Source organism: Oreochromis niloticus, linkage group LG5 (genome assembly GCF_001858045.2).
Source record: "Oreochromis niloticus isolate F11D_XX linkage group LG5, O_niloticus_UMD_NMBU, whole genome shotgun sequence".
Taxonomy (NCBI): Eukaryota; Metazoa; Chordata; class Actinopteri; order Cichliformes; family Cichlidae; genus Oreochromis; species Oreochromis niloticus.
In genome coordinates this window covers 31,150,673-31,171,488 of record NC_031970.2, presented here as the reverse complement: position 1 = coordinate 31,171,488, position 20,816 = coordinate 31,150,673, and the positions used below count along the sequence as shown (strand labels likewise).

Here is a 20,816-nt window from a genome sequence, read left to right as displayed (position 1 = left end):
GAGTGAGAGCTTAGGTATTTAGGCTTTTGTATTTTTGTGATTCTTTGGATATCTTTACTAATGTGTGTGGGCATGGGTGTGTGTGTGTGTGTGTGTGAGTATGCTGTATCTCTTATTTTATTGTCCCGTTTCATGTGCACCACTTTGGTCATCTTTGTTGTTTTAAACGTGCTTTATAAAAAAATGGACTGGACTTCTTTCAGTTTCCTCTGAATCTCTGTACGTCAGTGACAGCAGATATTCATAATATGGTCATCTCAGACACAAAACTCTGGCTATCAGCACAGATGCCCCACCTACAGACTATTCAAAACTTTGTTTACATGAGGCAGCCAATCAGAGCAAAGATGTCTTAAAAAGAGGGTGTAAAGGGGCTGCATCAGACCCAGTATAGGATAAATAAAGGATTACTTTGAATTGTGAATCACTTTACTAAAGTCAAAGAATATAATTATGGAACTAGAGATTAATAAATGGACCTATTATGCTAAAGTATTTTAACTTTAAATATAATACAGAAACAAAAAAACAAAAGCATGCGATGGCCTTACCAGTTAGTTTCCATGTCTGTTCCTTGAGGAACAGAGCTGGATGGTTGACTGTCAGTCAACATTGCATCCTGGTTTTCTGCTGAACCTGCCTCTGTGAAGACGGAAGTTGACCTCAGTTATATGACTGGGTAATAACCCAGTGTATGCTAAGCATTGTACTTGCGTGCATAAACAAACACTCAATATGGTGTGCAGTTCACAGACTAAATAACCGACAGCTGAGCTACTGAATCGCAGTTCTCACACACACACACACACACACACATATATAAATATATGAAAGAAGTTTAATATCTTTAAGTTTCTTTGACCATTTTTGTGTTAGCCTGTTGGAATGATGTAAAATATGTCACTGTTTTAATATGTTATATTACTGACAGACGCTGCATGACTGACCTTGATGAGTGACAACATGCCACCCTTCCTCCATCGTGTCTCCAGCCTTGACATCTTCGGGGGTCTCCTCCTCTCTTCCAAAAAGCATACGCGTGATTGTTCTGAACATGTCTATTCTAGTCACTCTTCTTTGTTCTGCACGGTGCTCGGGTGTTACAATGCTCTTCAGCTGCTGTGGGCAAGAAAAAAAAATCAAAAAGAATAAAATATCATCACTTCCTGATTTAATTCAACACAGTCCTTGATCCCTCCCTCACTGTTTGGGAGTGGGTGATGCCATGAGATCCCTTTTACCATATTACTTTTAACAGATTCACGCAGTCTCAGGTCAGCTGACTGGGATGTCCAATGAAATTTTTAGTAGTTTGCTGGTTTGAATAAGAATGCCCACTCCCCAAGAATTTCATTGTTAGTGTCCATCTGTTTCTAGATACATGGGGGAGGGGCTCTTTTCATCAAACATCTGACCAGTGGGAAGCTACGGCACTTAACTCATAAAGATTTATCTCATATTTTTGTATAAATGCATGGAAATTAAAACACTGCAGAGATTATAATTGAATCATATTTCCATCTCTTCTCACTGCCTGAATTCAGTATCAGATGCATTTGTTGTATATTGATTCATGTCTTTTGCTCACTCGGCGTCCTCATTTACAATGACACGAGATTATATCGTATCAAATCAAATCAAAGGACCTTAGACGGCCAGCAGTGCCTATCAGTCCAACGCAATAACAAGCGAACGAAATGTAGTTTTATGACAACAATTGAAATGTAGGTTATCTATTTTGCCGTCTACATTATACAGCCTATGAGAGCAGCTCTGCAGCGACCTTACCTGCGCTTTTTCAGTTTGACTCGCAGATCATTATGGACTTTCAGTCGGGTTCATATATTCAAAATAAGCCTATAAATGCTACAATGCACCTCAACGCGACTGTTGTTTTGGATTTCAAATATTCAACCGATCGCTTAATACCAGACCCGCCCATATCCCACCAGGAGCAGATCACCAATCAGAGGCCAGCAGTGAGCTTGTCGTTTTGATTTGAGTTTAGTCAAAGATGAAACGTTTTTGTCAAGATAATTCCCCTAATTTTTTTTAATGTAACGTTTACGTTTGTTGTTCGGTCTATTCAGCTTTGTAAATCACTTCAATACGAATTATACCAACGTAACTTTGTGTATTTTGCCGCATGATTAAATAAACTTACAGGGCGCTGGCATTTCGGGTTATTATCGCAAAAACTCTGCTCAATAATTCAAACGTCTAATAAAATAACTCGAAATTGAGAAAATGGCTTAAAATGTCGAGGTTTTTAGTCGATATTGTGAAGTAATAACACGAAAATTTGACTTTTTGCGGCAAAAACATGTTTTGCACGGGAATAAGGCATTTTTACATCAGCGGAAACACGCTTAGAGTATTTTCAGGCACCAGAACTGGACAAATATTGGTGTTATGTCTCCACCTATTGGTTTGCTAAAATGGTAAGGGAGGTTAACGCAATCTTAACATCGCTTGCCATTGTTCCATATGACTGGGTGTTTCATTAAATAAATAGGCCTAAATAAATAAACAACTATTTAACTTTCAATAACCTATTTCAATCGCAGTTGAATTAACACGTGTACGAAAAATACTGTATCTTTTGTGAACGTGTCTAAGTCTGAAATTTAACTAGATCCTATACTAAAGCTGAACTCCAAAGGCATAGAGCTTTTTTTGAAACACTAAGAATCCATGCTCACTTTTATATGTGTGCGTGCTGCTTCACAGGAGTACTTTGTGGACATCCATGATCGGCTAATTGTCCGTGATGTGAAGGACAAACACGTGCGTGAAATGTACACAAAAAATCACTGTATGGTTGTATGTTTAAATCTGTCAGGTATATTCAGTTTCAGTGTTCTTTTTTTTTCTTTTAAAAATCAGTAGACTATGTTTTACTCCAGGATTTCTACCTACCAGTAGGACAAACTGATCATTACTACTTGTTTATCATCTATGTCATTCATGAATCTGTTGTTTTGTGTTATTGTGTGTTCTGTTATCAGTATCATCTTGTTTTTAAATCGTGGATTACTATATCAAGTTTGCTGTTCAGACGTGCACAACCTTCTTCTTAGTTTGTTTAAAGCTATTTCACGGGTGACATAGCTTGGACGCAAGAAGACAGCTTTGACAGCAACGTGGTTTCACATGGCGTGAATGGTCACATAATTTTACTTCCTTTCTTCCAGGAGATGGTGCCGTTACTCTGCTGACGTTGATCTACGGCCCATAAATTGATAAACTGGCATATAGCTTATTCTATATCAAGCTGCAGCTTTATTAAAATGGAAAGTCCGATGACACTTTAAACCAAGTCATGATGTCGTTTCACAATAGCAGCCAGTGTGTTTTCAAATCAGCATATGGTTATTCTCACGCTTTCGTTTGCTTGGAATTATTGTTGCGGTGTTATTATTACATTTATATGTGGTCAGATGTTTATATCCTTCTGTATCTATAATTATATGAGCTTAATAGTGAGCAAATTGTCATCACACCTCTAAGAATCTGCATCATTGCACCACAGAGAGCCACAGTCACCCAAGCTGCCATTTACATGCATGTCAATAAAACAATTCGCTATGGTTCCTTCACCTTTTCTTGTCTGCGGCTCAGCACCGCTGGATTCCTGTGGAAAGGCTGTGAGGCTCATGTTTTTGTTGTCGTAAAGTGTGTTGAGCGTGAAGGCTTCTTTCTGAGCACTTGCGCGGCGATATGTGAGGTGGGAAGGTGGGGAGGGCCCTCGGGGTGAGCACACCCCTACTTGCCTGTGTCAGAGTATTTCAGAACAGAGGCCAGTATTTAGAGACTCTTCATGAAAGCTGTACATATGACTTTTTGCTAAAGTTCCACTTTAACTTTTGGGGCTGTTGGAGGACTTTTTTTCTGTTTCCCACGGATCCGCAGACCAAGATTATAAGCGACTTTTTCGTCTTCTAGAAACTGTGCGCCGTGACCACAGGATACTTTAACGCACAGTTGCTACACCCTCAAAGAAGGACAATGCCTCGATCTTTCTTGGTCAAGAAATACTTCGCTAAGCAAAAGCCAAACTACAGTGAACTGGAATGCCAGAACGGTGAGTTACGAAGTTGTTTATCCGTTCAATAAATTATGAAAGCATCCTTACATAAGCGTCGCAAATGAGGCATGAAACTGTCCCTTTTTCTAACTGTAGAAGTAAAGTTCAAGTCGAATGTTAGAACATTTTCTAAATGTGTTGTAAGTCTGGTCCGACTACAAACCAGTCTATTCCCCGTTCAAGTTGGGACCCGTTAGATGCACTTTACCCCCCTTCCTGCACCCAGACAGAGCTCCATTCATGTTACAAGCCCTTGTGAATACGTGGGAGGAAGCGGCCACAGAGCCTTCCCATGGCTCTAACTTTATACTCAATAAATCATGAGGAAAAAAAAACCCAAGAAGAACGCAGAACCTAAATCAGTCAAGAAAAGAATTCATGCAGTCCATGAGAATAGATAAAATTGTTTTCAGAGATGGATTTACTTTTAGATTTCAGTAATGCATTTACAAGCTTAATATTTAACTTTTGTAAGCTTTCTAACACTGGCTGTAAAATCATCCTCTTTCCTTAACAGACATTTGTTTGGAGAATTATACTCTTGCTGATCTCTCATCAGTCAACACCACTGCCACCTGCTTCACCACAGGTTTGGTGTGGGATCTGAGTGTTCTCCCCACCCTTTACCTGCCAGCCTCCCAAACAGAGCCCTCTGCCAACACAGGGCCCCTGGACCTCAGCTCCCCTTCCAGCCTCAGCAGCAATGCCAGCAGCAGTGGAGAGGAAGATGAGGGGCGCACCTCAGACCCCCCTAGTCCTGAACCCGTGCACACGTATGGCCCTCGCCAGCGGATGAAATGCACAGGAGTCATGGCTCATATCAGTCCCCCAGAGGAGGAAGAAGAGAGAGAGACCCCTGCCACAGCTACCAGGCCAGCTTTCCTCTGCAAACACTGCCCCAAAGAGTACACCAGCCTGGGGGCTCTGAAGATGCACATCCGCTCACACACTTTGCCCTGCGTTTGCACCACCTGCGGGAAGGCTTTCTCCAGGCCGTGGCTGCTGCGCGGTCACATCCGTACACATACAGGTAAGACCCATTTTCACACGTATTGTGCAACACTCTATGGTATCTGGCAACTCTCCAATGGATTGTTGACACATGAATGAAGAAATCGGTGTTACTGAAAATTTGTAGCTCTGTGTATGAGTTGACATCATTGTTAGTCAGCAGGTCACTCCCTTATCATTCAGACTGTGTATGAGGCAGCAGGATATCCATGGCAATCAATGTGATGAGCTTAACACTCAATCAGCAGACATTATCACACAGGGAAGCCCTCTGTAGACCTTGCACTCATTGATTACACATTGTGTTTAATGTCTCGGCAACAATGACTCGTCTGCTAATTATCTTACCACTACTGTTGGTTATCATGGCAGAATGGAGGGACAAAAGGTTTAAGGAAAGCCTGAGGGCTCCCTGCTATCACTGAGCACTTAGTACCTGCAGCAACTTGTTAGCGTAATCTCATTTGGCCCTGATTAAATCATGCTAATTCAGTCAGTCTCTGACCCCACCGGTCTACCATGTGATTCTTTATTATCTTCACAATGTGACTGCTGTGTGTGAGGTGTTAGTGGAAAGCTCTTGTGAACTCAGCAATGCTCGAGTTGTGTCCCTGTATGGGATTTTTAGTCACATCTAGAGGGAAGTTCCAGTGAAGTCATATGTTTCCAAACTTTTCCCTGCAGGTGAGCGCCCATTTTCCTGCCCCCACTGCAACCGGGCCTTCGCCGACCGCTCCAATCTACGGGCTCATCTGCAGACCCACGCCGAGGTGAAGAAGTACCAGTGTAACGTGTGCTCTCGCACCTTCAGCCGCATGTCACTGCTGCAGAAACACAGCTCCTCGGGGTGCTGCTCCACTTCGGTGTGAGACGGCCTGAAGGGAGGCAGAGGGGACCCACTCAGAGCTCAGGAGGGTTTGCAGCCATGGAGAAGAGGTTTTCACAAGCCCGGTTGCCCTGTTGAGGACCTATAAGGCCACAAAGAGCATGAAATGGCCTGCTTTATGAGACCTGGATGGAATTAAACCTCATTATGGATCTGACTTTACAAGCCTCTTTTCACCATTAAAAAAAAAACAGCTGACAAGCTGATTTTTTTTTCTTTTTAAATATAGTCCAAGGTCTTGAGGCTGGACCAAACCTGAACTGCACTATGCAGACACTCACTTGATATCAGCTCCTATGTTGCTATTGTGCCCATTCCAAACACCAAATATGTAGTGAACTCATTGGGTTAAGAGGTGTTCTTTCCCGTCTCTGTCCTGGTGCCGGTCAGCTCAGGATCATGGCCGAGACACAGCTGCTCAGAGGTAGGGGTGCGTGGGTGGAATAAATCTCTTAGCGTGTCTCAAAACACACACACACACACACAATTGAGTGCACACACAGCTGTCCTCGGTACTGCGGTGTAGATAGACGAGGTGCTAACAGGTGCTACAGCCCTGACCTTCGCTGGTTGATAGCAGGTGACTTCCACTGCCCTTGGTTTGCTTAAGAAAAAAGAGGAAGCATGTCATCACAAAAGAATGGCACCAGTTAGTGTTTTCTTCACCAGTTGGGGGATCATTTTAAGCCTCTATTTTGGCTACATCCAAACCTTCTCTTTAATCTGATGTGTTTAGGAGATAGGAAAAGCCGTTTTGTCTGTTATTTTCCAAAGGAGTTTCACTGTGCAGCTCTGCCATGCATTCTAGGTTACCACAGTGTTAATAATGTCAGCCAAAGCCATACAACTCAAATAAATACATGCCTTGAAATTATCTTATTTTTGAAACCAAAATGTGCCTTGTGTGTTTACCTCATTTAGTAGTCATGGCTTTAAAAAATGATTGCAGTATTATTAGAAATTAGTTCTATAAAGGTTTAAAATGCAAAAAGGCTGGGACCAAAGAATTTTATAGTTTACAGCATGGAGACGTGCTTGCCTATGATGTAATGAGGACCCTGTAAATGGACAATGCAAAGATGAATTTTTTTTTAAACTTTCCTGAACATTTTATGGCAGTGTTTAATAGTGCAATGTGCAAGTGATGCGTTATGTCATATTTTTGTGCTATGCTTGTGTGTTCACTTCCTATTCCCTGTATGTCGCAGCTGATATCTTTTCATTCAATAAAGTAATTTATGTTTATTAAAACTTGCGAACCGACTGTTTTATCTCCGCTTCGATGCGACGAAACGAGCGCGGCTGAGAAGTGTTGGTTCATGAAAGTCTGTTTGATCATTAACTGGGAAATTTCTGCTCAGCGCCTTGTAATTAGTAAGCGAAATGACCAGGATGTTGAAACTGAACTGCAGATGTGCAGGTGAACACACTGTGCTGATGATGGATGGGAACAACTGAATGCACCTGCTTCCAGTTTGCACCTGCCATTTACTTCTCGCTGTCACTGTGCAAACATTACTGGATATGTGAGTGTACAGTTAAAAGAACTCGAGCAAAAAAGTCAACTTCTCTTTCCCCCTCCTGTCCAGCCCAAGACTGAAGATTTAATTCATATGTGCTCACCTACCTTTTTAAAAGTGACCTTATAGGGGATTTCTTATTACTACTTGATTGCATTGTAAATATATTGTTCCCTCTCTGGGGAGAGAAGAATTACATTCTCCTCTTCCTCTGCCTAGACAGTGAGTCAGAAACTGTTTAGCTTTAGTTCCCATGTCTCTCGTGCTCACAGTCAGTAAGTCAGGCCACTAGTCAAGCCAGCAGTCAGCCAGTTAGTTGGAGTTGGTGTGCGTGGGCTGAGCCAGCTGGGCCAACGCAGAGTGAGGTAAGGTGTTCCACGGCAAAGTTCCCTATTTCCTTTTGAGTCAGCTACCAGCCAGGACGCCTTCTGCAGCATGTAACGGTGACTCACCTCACGCAATCCTCAAATGAGATTGCTTATGCAAATTCTTAAACATTTGTGGACAAACACAAACAACCTCAAACATGCAAATAATGTGAGGATTTTGTTAAAGGATGTGGCTGATTGTGGCTCCTTTTGCCCTCATGTTCTCGTGTGTCTTAGTTATTGTGCTCTTGGATAAAAGCACTATTAAAAGATCAGCTGTTGGATGTTAGCTCAAACTATTTTGATGATGTCAGCTGGTATGTCCCGAGGTCAGGGTGTTAGCTCTGGCAGCAGACACAATTGAAACAAGTCTCCAAATTAAACATTATCCTCAGGTTTGCTTTTGATTGGCTTTTCCTGATGATTTTAATCTCGGTCATATTTCTCATCATCTAAGATTTATAGGATAATGCAACGATATATGATATGTGTGTTCAGAAAAAGCAAAGGCCTTTCTAGTTTTATTTATTTATTTATTTATTTGCTAAATGTTTTGAACCTTGGACAAATCTGGCTTTCCTCTAGCCTTTATAACTAGGTCAGACTTTTCCCAGATAGTGCGAAGCCTTATACATTTCCTGTAAAAACACAGGCTCATTTCAATTCTTTGCTGCATCACAAGTTTTTGTACTTCTTTCTGCCTTTTTATAGAGAATTAAAAACACAACATGCTCCCCTTCCCTTGTTCCTCGGGGGAGAGTGGAGGCCTGGATCTGAAATCTGAGAACGTTTTCCTGCTGTGTGCTTTACAGTGCCAGAGCACTCACTGTAATTTACCAAAAGTGGCTGCTATTTATGCCATAAAGCATGTGTTTAACATTCCTGAACCCCACTGTGTTTGTGTATTCCTCGCTCACTCACTCGCGCTCTCCCACTCACTCTCTGCCTGCCTCTACTGCTGTATGTCTATTTATGTGTGTGTGTGTGTGTGCGAGTAGTAAGTGGAAATGGTCCCTACAGAGTAGCAGCCCTTTCCCTCTTCACAGGAGGATCATCTCTCCCCCTCTGAGACGAGGCGGACAGGAAGTGGGAGTTTACATTGGCCTACTTTACCCAAAAAAGCAGCCCTGGGTCGAGAAGCTAAAGTGCTCATGTGGTGTTTTTTTTTCTTTTTCTTTTTTGGCTGCTGCAGTTTGCCAGTGCCAGCGCTGTGTCCCATCCCCCCCATCAGCTGTCCCACCCATGGTTGCTCTCGCAGCCAACTTTTTGGGGTGGAGTTGGGTGGCCAGGAACTAAAGAGTGGCCTTCAGTGCAGCAGCAGTTAGGGCTCATGGTCTGGGAGACAGGAAGGAGCTGTCAGCATCTCATAAACAGGACTCATCCTGCACTCATGACACACAAGACCCGTAGAGAAGTCTCCCAGGAAGAGGCCTTCAGACACCCACTTTAGCTCCAGACTGTTGCTTAGTCTGATGCTTACTGCCCCTCTGGATAACCCATAACACTGACATCGAATATACATAGTTAGCATGTCACACTTGAGATGTTACAGTCACTTGACAGTAGGATGAGTATCACCAGTGGACAAGTCCAAATAAAGTGTTTTATCCTGGAACTGCATGTGTAAAACTGGGATTCTCAAAGTTGTGATTTAGGCAGCCATCGACTGATTTGAGAGGCACACAGGAAAATGAAATCATATGAAAACATGTATTATGGTAGAAAATACAGTAGAGTATTCTTTAATTGTTACACTCGAATTTAATATTAAGTGTCAGTATTGGTCACCGTTGGCGTGGCCACTGCACTTTGAGAACCCCAGCTGTGAAAGATAACCTCATTACTGGTGTGTCTGTGGGAATGGGAACAAAGCGACACTCGTTCTTCTACTCTTAAGAATAAAAAGACTGCTCAGTTTTGCTAGGTATACTCCCCCAAAACCTCTCACCTCACGTGTTACTCTCTCGGCTTCCTCCAGCAAAATTAGCACCTCTAGGTGTCTATCACCTTGCTTAAAGAGCACTTTATTGCTCTTGAATGTTAACGTTGCCTAACATTTGGTGGGAGTTTTTTTTTCTTCTCTCCCTCAGAGGTCTCCTTGGAGTTCTGTTGTCTCACTCTTAATACAATCAGAGTTTGGACTAGTGATGCAAATGTCAGAATGCAAAGCTAATTCCTCTCCGCTGAGCTGCAAACAGGCCAGAGACGCAACCGCTGCATCTGGTAAATAAGAAGGCCAACAGCGGTAACACCACAAGTATGCTTAATGATGGATTTGATCAGGCTGTGGAGTTGCCCCAAGGCTGGATTGGAGAAGTGGTTGGGTGGGTTGGGGGATGGGGGTAGGGGGTGCATATTAAAGAGTAATGAATCACACACTCAGTCACAGGGTCGCCGGCTATGAATGTGCTCTCTGTTGGTTTTCCTGGAGCCTGGAGTTTACTAACTGATGACGCAGGCTGGACTTGATCAGAGACATGTGTTGCTGCAGATTCGATGCCAGTGAGAAGCATAGCGAGAAAGAGGGGAGAAGGGGGAGAGGTAGAAGGATGGACGGCGCCTGAGCTCTTTGCCTTGCCTCCATGTGTCCTTCTGGGTACTGGCTTGCACTGTGGCTGATGGGGTCGGAGGGGAGATGGAGGGAGAAAGTAGACCTCAGTTATACATTGGAACAGGAAGCCAGAGATTCTCTGAGAGTATCCTGACCTAGCTTTTAGTAAAAAAAAAAAATCATTACTCCCAAATTTCTGTGTGACATCTCAGCAAGCCACGGAGAAGCATGCCTACTTGACACAAGAGCAGCCAAAGCAGAGCTTCCTCTACCCTAACATGAAAAATAAAACCAGGTCTCGCAACTAAACAAGGACAAGTCTACAGCATAAGCTCTATAGAAAAGATGGATGCCTGTGACGTCACCCATTGGTTTGTGGACAACCACTTTGAAGCTGGGACTTCAGTTTTTTGAAGAAAGCAATGAGTGCTAAATTATTACTTCTTGAATTGTCTGTTAGTACAAATAACCACAAGGCAAGCTATAGTAGTTCCATCAAAAAACATAGTCAGTATTTCCAGTAAAATGACTCGAACCAGCTGCAGGGAAGCTTAGCAAAGAGCTAGCAGGACTGACACCTGTCCTGGCATCCACCTGTTATTCAAAGCAACCACACCCCTACCAATAAATAGGTTGAGGTTGCTACTTGGCCAACAGCCAGCTCGAGTCTCTGAGAGACTGCTACGATCATAGTGGTGCTTCAAGCTTAAAGTTAACATTAACATGCTATCCTGTCCACATGTAGGAATGCTAACTTTGCTTGCTAGCACGGAACTCCAAGTAGGCAACATAGTTTTTTTTCCTTGTTTTGTAATTTTGGCATAATGATCCACAAGGTGAGGGTTGTTCAGACTTATTATAAGCATTTTCCAGAGGGAACATGAATATATCACATTTCATTCTTAGCAGAAGTGCAGATACTGCCCATTATGACTCTTTTCTAAAACTGTAGAAAGTTATCACTAACTCTTAGGATCATACTTAATAACCCTCTCCACCTGCCGGAGGAGGAAATATCACCTGTTTGCTACAGGAGAGTGCACCTGAGCATACTTTCCCAGAAAAAGTTCAAGACGACGTTGAGCTGTTGCCCGAGGCCTTAAAAGAGTATTATGAAAGAGGTAATGTAGATTTGTGCCCACACGTTGGAACATGTCACTGTGTAACCGTGTGTAAACAGAATCTGGCGGTGTGCTGGGAAACAGATTGCCTCCCCGCTTGCTTCTAACTTTTCAAGATTTTGATTTGTTGAGCTTAGAAAGCTCTGTGTGAAAGTGAGATATGCTTACCCGGGCATGCCAGCTCATGCCATGTCTAAATGTGTTGTACACTTGAATGTCACTATCCGGAGGAAAGCTGCTAATTGAGTCATGATAGTGTCTGTGGTATGTCATTTCCCATGAACACCCTCATAAACCACACCAGCATGAGAAACAGACCTGTTTGGAGCAGGAATGGGAGTTTGGTTTGTCACTGCTAAAGTGGAAGATGTCCAAGGTTTCCCATTTGTTCAAGACGGAGATCAAAGAAAGTCAAAGCCGGAGGCAGTGCACCCTGGGAACAGATGCGTGGCATCCAAACACTTCCCTGAGACAGTAAACAGCCACGATGTTGCTCGTGTGCGCACACACTCACGCAGAGATTACATGCAACAGCTGTCATATTGTCATCGATCATTCCTCAATTCTACATCTCAGGCATCTTCAGATAAACACATGCAGACATAGGTGAGCACAGGCAGACACACACACACACTGAGAACTTGTCTGCTGCGTGGGAGGCCTATGCAGCAGCTGTTTATGATGGAAAACACCCGACACTCCCACCGACACCCCACAGACTGTCCTGTCATTGTGACATGCCGAGGGCTGCTGAATCCCCAAAGGCTGGAGGCTCCAGACCAGGACAAGAACGATCTATTCATCAGCAGTCCAACTTTCAAACAACTCCACCAACCACACAGAGGAGCGGTTGATTCTGCACAGTTGGTTCCCAAACAATTGATACACACAGGCCAATAAGCAAGCACTCGCTCAATCCCAAATCTATGCACGCACAGAGACACACGCACACAGCACTGCACATGCTGAAGCCATTATCCTGTTGCTTGTTAAGTCATTACTCTATAGCTTGTTATTTTCTCAAGCAAGAGAAAGCAATCTATCCACAAAGGAGCGCTGAGAGATTTGCCACCCGACTGAGTCCTGGGATATGGGAAGTTACCCTGAAATTTGAGGAATGTGGTGAGGTTTGAAATCTAAGGAATACTGAAAATGATCATCTACTGGAACAGTGAAGCTTCTTTCCCGGAGTCTCCAATTCAGAGCTGCAGCCAAGACTGTGAGAGATGTCCACAGGGAGGGAGTATTATAGACATTACTGATGACAGCGCAGAAAAGTTTCAGTCCACCAATGGGAAGAGGGGGAACTGACATAGTCTGAGAGCTTTGACTTATTCACGGTGGATCTCAGACATCTGGTTTCCATTTCCCTCCTCTCCCAAGACAGTGAATGCTGGCAGTGGGGCTTTTCAATGAAATCGTCTATTCGACTTCCTGTGCTATCAGTTTAGCATACGTGTGCGTGTGTGTGCCACAAAGAGCAATGAAAGCAACGCTCAACACATAGACAGTTATTAAAGTGAACTGCGCTGCTTTCTTCCAGCGTTTATTTTTAGCTTCCCAGCTCCGAGCCCTGACGCCACCCTCAAGGTTTATTGGCACTCTGTGAGCAGCCATTTTCACAGCATCCTCTCCACAGCAGGAAAACCTGTGAGCCAGCACACTCTCACCACATTGCTAATGAGTGACACATGCCCTCCCCCCCCAATCCCTTTCCAAACTCTGCTGCTGACACTTCCAGATCAAAGCCCTCCAAGAGAAGTTTCACACCCAGACCCCCTCCCCACCCACCATCCACCTACTCTTTGACACAGAAGCGACATGTCTGAGGGCGGCCAAATGGTGACGCACCTGTCCTTTCTACATTCAACACGGACAGCAGTGTCGCAGTCTTCCAGCTACACTGTCGATGTGTATTCCAGCTGTGGATAATACGAGATCAGATATCACTGCGCAGATATGGTGCATGTCAGTGGGAGACATGAGTGAGACACTCAGTGCTGTGATGAAAAATATTCATCTGCACCGTGGCCTGTGGGTGGAGAGATTAAGGAGAGGAAATGGAATTAAAAAAAAAAAACCCGATTGCGAAAGTCTGGATCAACACTGAATCTCTCGCCCCATGAATCTTGAGCTCCTTTTCATTAATCTAACCACTTTGCCCATCCACCCATCTCGAGCTGAAATACTGTCCGAGCCATACAGCCGTAGGGCGTCGAGAACAGAGCAGGCAAGGGGAAGGGGGGGCCAGGGCAAAGGCAGGAAATCCCAATGCAGCATGAACTATTTTCCTCCATAGTTCCACCAGAACAGCTCTTTGTACCACAACCACCCCCACGTCACAAACTCCAACGCCCCCACCCTCTATTGGGCCTCTGTCTCTGACAGCCATCCACTGCTGTTCTATGAGGCAACCGCACCGCCACCACCACTGTGAAAGAAACAATCCAAAATCCATACACACACACACACACACACATGCAGTTCACTTGTGGGCCGTTACTCAGCGGTGCTGGAGGTTGACGAGCAAGGATCAAAAAGCTCGGGGTTCCCCTCCATCTCAGTCCAAAGTCCCTCTGTGGTTAGACCGTAGACAGAGAGGCACCTTACTTTACACAGAGCCCCCAAATTCCAAAAACACACAAGTACAGAGAAGAAGACGAAGCACGAAGCACAAAACTGCACTCAATCTGCCGAATTTGGCACAGGCTAGACTGATCTGTGGCAAACGGACCCCTTTTCTTTCTGGTTTTTCTCGTCAAGCGTTCTTTCCTCGGCAATAATTCTCCATCTCCTCACAGTATCACTTGATCACCGAGAACACACATGGTCTTCATGTGACTCCAATGAAGAGATGGATCTGCGGAGGCATAAGGCAACAAAACTGAGTTCTGTCTCGGGCTCATTTCACAGTGACACACATTCCACTTCATTAGGACTGAGCAGCTAGAGGAATGAGAGAAATTCAGGTCGGTGACACTGGTGGAGAAATATCCGTGTTAAAGTTTCAGCTACAAGACACACACTGAATAATGTGTTCCCACATTGCAACATCAAATCCAGACACGGTGCTGATTTGTTTCAGAGCAAGAACCAGGCCTGTGATTGACTTGGATTTATTTTATGGACCAGTGAGACCCCATGCAAAGAGTGAGAGGCCTCCAGAAAAAAAGAAAAAAAAAAGAAAGCCCCAAACCCAGGGTCGTTTTTTTCTAAGACAAACTAAAGGCTGTAGAAGAGGCAAGTGTGAGTATATGGTGGGTGGGAGTAAGCAAGGCACCTTGCAACAGCTGGTCTGAATTATCCGTGGGGTCGGGTAGGGGGAGGTGGAGGGGAGGCGTGGAGACTCCTGGCGCCAGGATCGGGCCAGCAGGTCAGGGAGGATGACGATTACCAAAATACTAGCAGGCAGCCATAGCCTTGCGAAAAAACAGGGGGTGTTCCTGGCTCACACCGCTCACAGCTACAGGATGGGCAGGCGAGTGGACGAACATGGAGGCAGGCTCTGTGTGTGTGTGAGAGGGACGCTCCTACTTCCACTTCCTATGAGATAGCCGCTTCCTGTCATTGAGAAACACAGAGAAACACCACGTTAATGACTATATGGTGAAACGACCTTTAGTTTGTGAGGGAGTACAATAAGAGTGGCTCTGCAGTCCAACTTAGATGTTGTAACAAAGAAAAGTTTAGAAAGCTCTCTTTCATGAAACAGAACTCGTGTGTGTGTGTGTTTCCTTTAGTATACCAAAAACCAGCTGCCTGCAAGGTGCAGCTCCCTCATAAGGTTCCTTTTGTGTTTCCTCTCAGGCTGAGCTGACCACATGTGACCGGATTCAAAACAGATTGTATTTATCGCACGGTGCCCTCTGCTGGTAAAGGTCTAACGCTACATCGACAGGCGACGTTTGTCGTGTCTGTGTGATCATGATTATTTGAGTCAAGATCTACAGATATAATTACCTCGCCTCTTGCACTGCTGCTCTAACACGTCCTCCACCCGGGAATAAATGAAGAATGATCTCATTGTTTATGATATTTCTTTGTATGACCTCGCTGTACAGGGACAATGACAATAAAGGTCTATTCTAAAGACATAAAGTCAAATGAGCATTTTGTAGATCATATACATACATATATTTATACATATATATATAATTTTTAAATGAATTCTGATAAAAACGTTGGCGTTAAAATTTGGCTTACATGAACCAAGGTCTTCAAAGTCAACGTAATAATTTATTGATCAAAAATTGGCAGAAAGCCTTATAACTTAGAAACTATGATCATTATGAAGTGTGGTGTGTATTGTTAACATAGAGAAAGTACCGTATAAAGATCATGTCATATTTGGCATGATTATCAAAAGGTCAAAGTGATAATGATGCTATATAGAACTATATAGAAACAGTTTTAACTATGCTTCCTACTGCCATTGTTCGTGCTGACATCATATAGGGAATGATATAAGGAGATTCTACATATCAGGTGACTTTTCAAGGTCAAAAAAGGTCTACCATTTATAAAATGACATCTTTGTGTGCCTTTATTTGTATAGGCAACATTTAGGAAATGATAGCGGTATATGTGGATTCTAAATATGACTTTATAGTTGGTATCCAAATGTCACATTTGACCTCTGACCTCATTTTTACATTTCACATCTGCCTTTCTTTCAAGTTGACCCTAGACTGTGTTATACAGTGGCTTGCAAAAGTATTCGGCCCCCTTGAACTTTTCCACATTTTGTCACATTACAGCCACAAACATGAATCAATTTTATTGGAATTCCACGTGAAAGACCAATACAAAGTGGTGTACACGTGAATGGAACGAAAATCATACATGATTCCAAACATTTTTTACAAATAAATAACTGAAAAGTGGGGTGTGCGTAATTATTCAGCCCCCTGAGTCAATACTTTGGAGAACCACCTTTTGCTGCAATTACAGCTGCCAGTCTTTTAGGATATGTCTCTACCAGCTTTGCACATCTACAGACTGAAATCCTTGCCCATTCTTCTTTGCAAAACAGCTCCAGCTCAGTCAGATTAGATGGACAGCGTTTGTGAACAGCAGTCTTCAGATCTTGCCACAGATTCTCGATTGGATTTCGATCTGGACTTTGACTGGGCCATTCTAACACATGGATATGTTTGGTTTTAAACCGTTCCATTGTTGCCCTGGCTTTATGTTTAGGGTTGTTGTCCTGCTGGAAGGTGAACCTCCGCCCCAGTCTCTGACCAGAGCACCTTCTTCCACATGTTTGCTGTGTCCCCCACATGGCTTGTGGCAAACTGCAAACGGGACTTCTTATGGTTTTCTGTTAACAATGGCTTTCTTCTTGCCACTCTTCCATAAAGGCCAACTTTGTGCAGTGCACGACTAATAGTTGTCCTATGGACAGATTCCCCCACCTGAGCTGTAGATCTCTGCAGCTTGTCCAGAGTCACCATGGGCCTCTTGGCTGCATTTCTGATCAGCGCTCTCCTTGTTCGGCCTGTGAGTTTAGGTGGACGGCCTTGTCTTGGTAGGTTTACAGTTGTGCCATACTCCTTCCATTTCTGAATGATGGCTTGAACAGTGCTCCGTGGGATGTTCAAGGCTTGGGAAATCTTTTTGTAGCCTAAGCCAGCTTTAAATTTCTCAGTAACTTTATCCCTGACCTGTCTGGTGTGTTCTTTGGATTTCATGGTGTTGTTGCTCCCAATATTCTCTTAGACAACCGCTGAGGCCGTCACAGAGCAGCTGTATTTGTACTGACATTAGATTACACACAGGTGCACTCTATTTAGTCATTAGCACTCATCAGGCAATGTCTATGGGCAACTGACTGCACTCAGACCAAAGGGGGCTGAATAATTACGCACACCCCACTTTGCAGTTATTTATTTGTAAAAAATGTTTGGAATCATGTATGATTTTCGTTCCACTTCTCACGTGTGCACCACTTTGTATTGGTCTTTCATGTGGAATTCCAATAAAATTGATTCATGTTTGCGGCTGTAATGTGACAAAATGTGGAAAAGTTCAAGGGGGCCGAATACTTTTGCAAGCCACTGATCTTTAAAGAAAGCATTGTCAAGAGAAAGAGAATGAGCTTCTATTTTATTGTCATTTGTTTGTAAAACTGCCATGCTCAGAAAAAATGCTAAATGTTCTTGTAAAATGACAGAAAATACTGCTGCATGTGAGTTCTTAGCATATTTCTCAGCATTTTTAAAGAATCTTATTAATATTATTATATTTGTAAATTTGCCTGAGCTCAATGAGTCAGTGAATCTCACATTTGCCTCCAGGCAAAGCTGGATTTGCAAACAAGGTCACTGAACATTCAACCAGATCATCTTAAGGGCTAATTAAAGTAGCTCACTTTTTATCTTCACCTTTTTAAAAAAAAAAAATAAACATCATCTGGAGAGATGCTTTAACTTCAAAGCCAGCACTCTGCATTCAAAGCACATTTTAAGATTTGTTTGGACAGGACGATGTTAAGCTGAGAAATCACTTCAGCTTTTCTTTCAACATGGAAGCATACGTCGCCTATCTCCAAAATCACTTTGTCTAACTTTGAAATGAAGGTTGGGGACGGCAGAGAGCTGTGATTAATGCTTTGTGGCAGCAGAGGGTAGCATTGATCAGAAGTACATCAGCTTCCACCAAAAGGGAAAATATCTCTCGCATTTGCAGTCGTCCTGCAGCTGATTCAGAGCTGACACGGAGGCCTGTAACTCCCCCTCTGTAGGAAGTATTCTCTTCTTTCTGCAGACGCTGTGATTTGTTTACAGATTCCAATTTTCCGCCACCTCCGATTGGCAGTCAGCCACAGTTAAGAAGACTCCTCCTGAGACTCCGACCTCCGATGTTCACACTATTCTGGTACTGCCAATTAGGAGATGAAAACAGACCACTGACACACTGTCATATTGTGAGAGAAGAGGAAGACTGAGACACATACACAGTGCCAGCTGTCCGAGTGTCTGGCCTGTTGCCGGGAAGTAGCACTTCTCCGAATGCCAGGCCGATCCTTCCGTTACATCTCGGCGAGCGAAGGAGGAGAACCGAGCTTTCCCTCAGGACTGTCTTCACCTGCTCAAACTTCTTGCTGCTCAACATCCTGCGGCCACACATACCTCAGACTAGCTGTGAAATGTTGGCAGGATCTCTTAAACACCTAGGGAGAAATCTTTAGGTGGGACCGAGGTAGATGCCATCTGCAGCCGCTGAAAAACTAGAAGCAAGCAATGAATCCCAAACAAAGGGGAAGTCAAAACCTTTTTTAAATTCACCTGAAGACTGGATCTTATTAGTGTTTGGAGAGGAAATGACAGGAGGCTGATCACTTCACTATAAATGTGGTTTACTTCACAGAATAGGAGAAGATGTTTGAATGGTTAAATTAAAAGGAAAAAGCCATGAAAATACACAAAGAAGACACCAGCTATGACAAATGGAACAGCTCTTCAATTTAAATATGAACTCAGAATCCTTTGATCTTGGTCAACACAAACCGTAAAGTTTTGGTCTGAGTAGTTAATTTGAAATATGAGGAAAAAAACATCTCGTTTAATGACAAAACCTCAGAGTCCAGCATATATTTCTATTGGGCAAGGATGCAGGGGTTGAGTACTCACTCAAAAACAAACAAAAAAAAACAACATATTTACATCTGTAAGGATCACATGAATGAAAAAATTTGATTTTTTTTTTTTACAGTGAGCAGAATAATAGAGTTTAATAGTAATAATAAATGCGGCAATCACAAGTGTCAAGTAAAGATAACTAGAAATATAAATTTGGTTGTGAAGTTTGTTACAGTTAAAACTAAACTAAAAGCTAAAACTATGGAAAAAACATGTAAGTTGACTGAAATAAAAATATAAAAATGAAATTTCAAATAAAATAAAAAATGTTAGAAGACATAAAGTCAAATTTGTCAAGATAAACGTTGAGGCTAACACTGAAACTCGTGAAAACTAAAGATTTTCAAATAATTAAATCTAAACTAAAATGAGGAAACTGACTCAAACTCAAAGAGAATTAAAAACTAAATTAAAAATCCAAAAAAGTCACAAGTTTGTTTGTGAGAAAAATCACTCATACAGCCCTGAACTGAAGTCTATGGGTTACTTCTACAACAGATGGGATGGCGGTACAGTCATGTGAAGACAAGAGATTTCAGAGGGGTCATTGCATTAGTGTTACAAAAGTACTGCGTCAGTCAGAACAGGTAAAGCAGCTGCTAATCAAATGTACTTGATTAACTGATCATCAGTAAGTCTGAGCACATCTATAAAAGCAGTTTGCTGGTCTGAAGCTTTTAGGTTTGTGTTAACACAGTGCCACAATCTACCCAGGACTTCCCAGCAATTCACAGTGGAGTTCTCATAGAAGTGCTACATTTACTGTTAAAGTTTAAATTTAATGACAGTACAATTAGAAAAAATGAATGAGTACAAATTGTTTGGCAGGGTTGCCAGGAGAAAGTCTCTTCTCTCTGAAAAAAATAAAATAGCAGCACAGCTGCACAGCACAAACAGACAAAAAAAAAAAGATCTAGAACAATGTTGGACGGATGAGAGCAAAGTGGAAAAACAACATATCCGCACAAACACCTCATACCGTCAGGCAGGGCTGGGCTGGTGATTATTTTGGCTTGTTTTGCAGACGCTGGACCTGTGCAGCCACGAGTCGACCATGAGCTCCTCCCACCAAAGTATTCTAGAGTCAAATGTGAGGCCATCTGACTGACAGCTGCAGCTTGACAATGACCCCAGGCACAGCAGCAGATCTACAACAGAATGGCTGAAAAAGAAAAGAATCGAGGTGTTGCAATGACCCAGTCAAAGCCATGAATGAAATGCTGTAAGAGAGCTGTGCATTAATGACTGCCCACAAACCTCAGTGACAGAAGTAACTTTGTAAAGAAGAGTGGGCCAAAATTCCTCTGCAACAATTTGAGAGACTGATGAAGTCATATATTAGAAGCCATACATCACTGGTGTTAGTTCAGTTTATTGTTGCTAAAGGTGGTCTTACAAGCTGAAACATTGGATGTTCCCATTGTCATATGACTGTAGACTGAGGTAGCATATAAAGTATAAAGGAAGAAAAGATCAAACTGTCTTTTTGGGAAAAGTCAGCAATTTTTTTCTTTGTTACCACAGAAATTGAAGTAAATTTAGATCATTCTTTAGAATAACTGATTAGAAAAACAGACTCAACACAGCTGCTCAGGCTGGCTTTACACTGCATTTTTACCAAACCATTTCTGG

The 20,816-nt window shown here is 42.8% G+C and overlaps 2 protein-coding genes across 3 annotated transcripts in view; one reads left to right on the top strand and one right to left on the bottom strand.

Moving 5' to 3' along the window:
- The window catches only part of tp53inp2a (tumor protein p53 inducible nuclear protein 2a), a 2,796-nt gene extending 820 nt beyond the window's left edge, over positions 1 to 1,976 (bottom strand). The window contains exons 1-3 of one of the 2 annotated variants that reach the window (XM_013269958.3): positions 1,789 to 1,976; positions 948 to 1,116; positions 552 to 642 (exon numbers count right to left, since the gene is read on the bottom strand). In XM_013269958.3, the coding sequence (XP_013125412.1) occupies positions 552 to 642; positions 948 to 1,056 (200 nt within the window). In that variant the 5' untranslated portion in view covers positions 1,057 to 1,116; positions 1,789 to 1,976. Of the gene's footprint in view, positions 1 to 551; positions 643 to 947; positions 1,120 to 1,788 lie in introns of both variants that reach the window. The other variant, XM_003442641.5, reaches the window with a different exon arrangement.
- A 1,731-nt stretch (positions 1,977 to 3,707) lies between these two features.
- snai1a (snail family zinc finger 1a) lies at positions 3,708 to 7,238 on the top strand. Its single transcript, XM_003442642.5, has 3 exons — positions 3,708 to 4,084; positions 4,605 to 5,117; positions 5,783 to 7,238. Exons 1-3 carry the CDS (start codon positions 4,009 to 4,011, stop codon positions 5,965 to 5,967), a joined length of 774 nt encoding a protein of 257 aa, XP_003442690.1. The 5' UTR covers positions 3,708 to 4,008; the 3' UTR covers positions 5,968 to 7,238.
- Positions 7,239 to 20,816: the final 13,578 nt, after the last annotated feature.

Bases quoted from the DNA above. Each gene is read 5' to 3' on its own strand.
- snai1a (XM_003442642.5), top strand. From the start codon at position 4,009: ATGCCTCGATCTTTCTTGGTCAAGAAATACTTCGCTAAGCAAAAGCCA. The intron at 4,085-4,604 runs GTGAGTTACGAA...TTTCCTTAACAG, and splicing joins TGAACTGGAATGCCAGAACG to ACATTTGTTTGGAGAATTAT. The intron at 5,118-5,782 runs GTAAGACCCATT...TTTTCCCTGCAG, and splicing joins TCACATCCGTACACATACAG to GTGAGCGCCCATTTTCCTGC.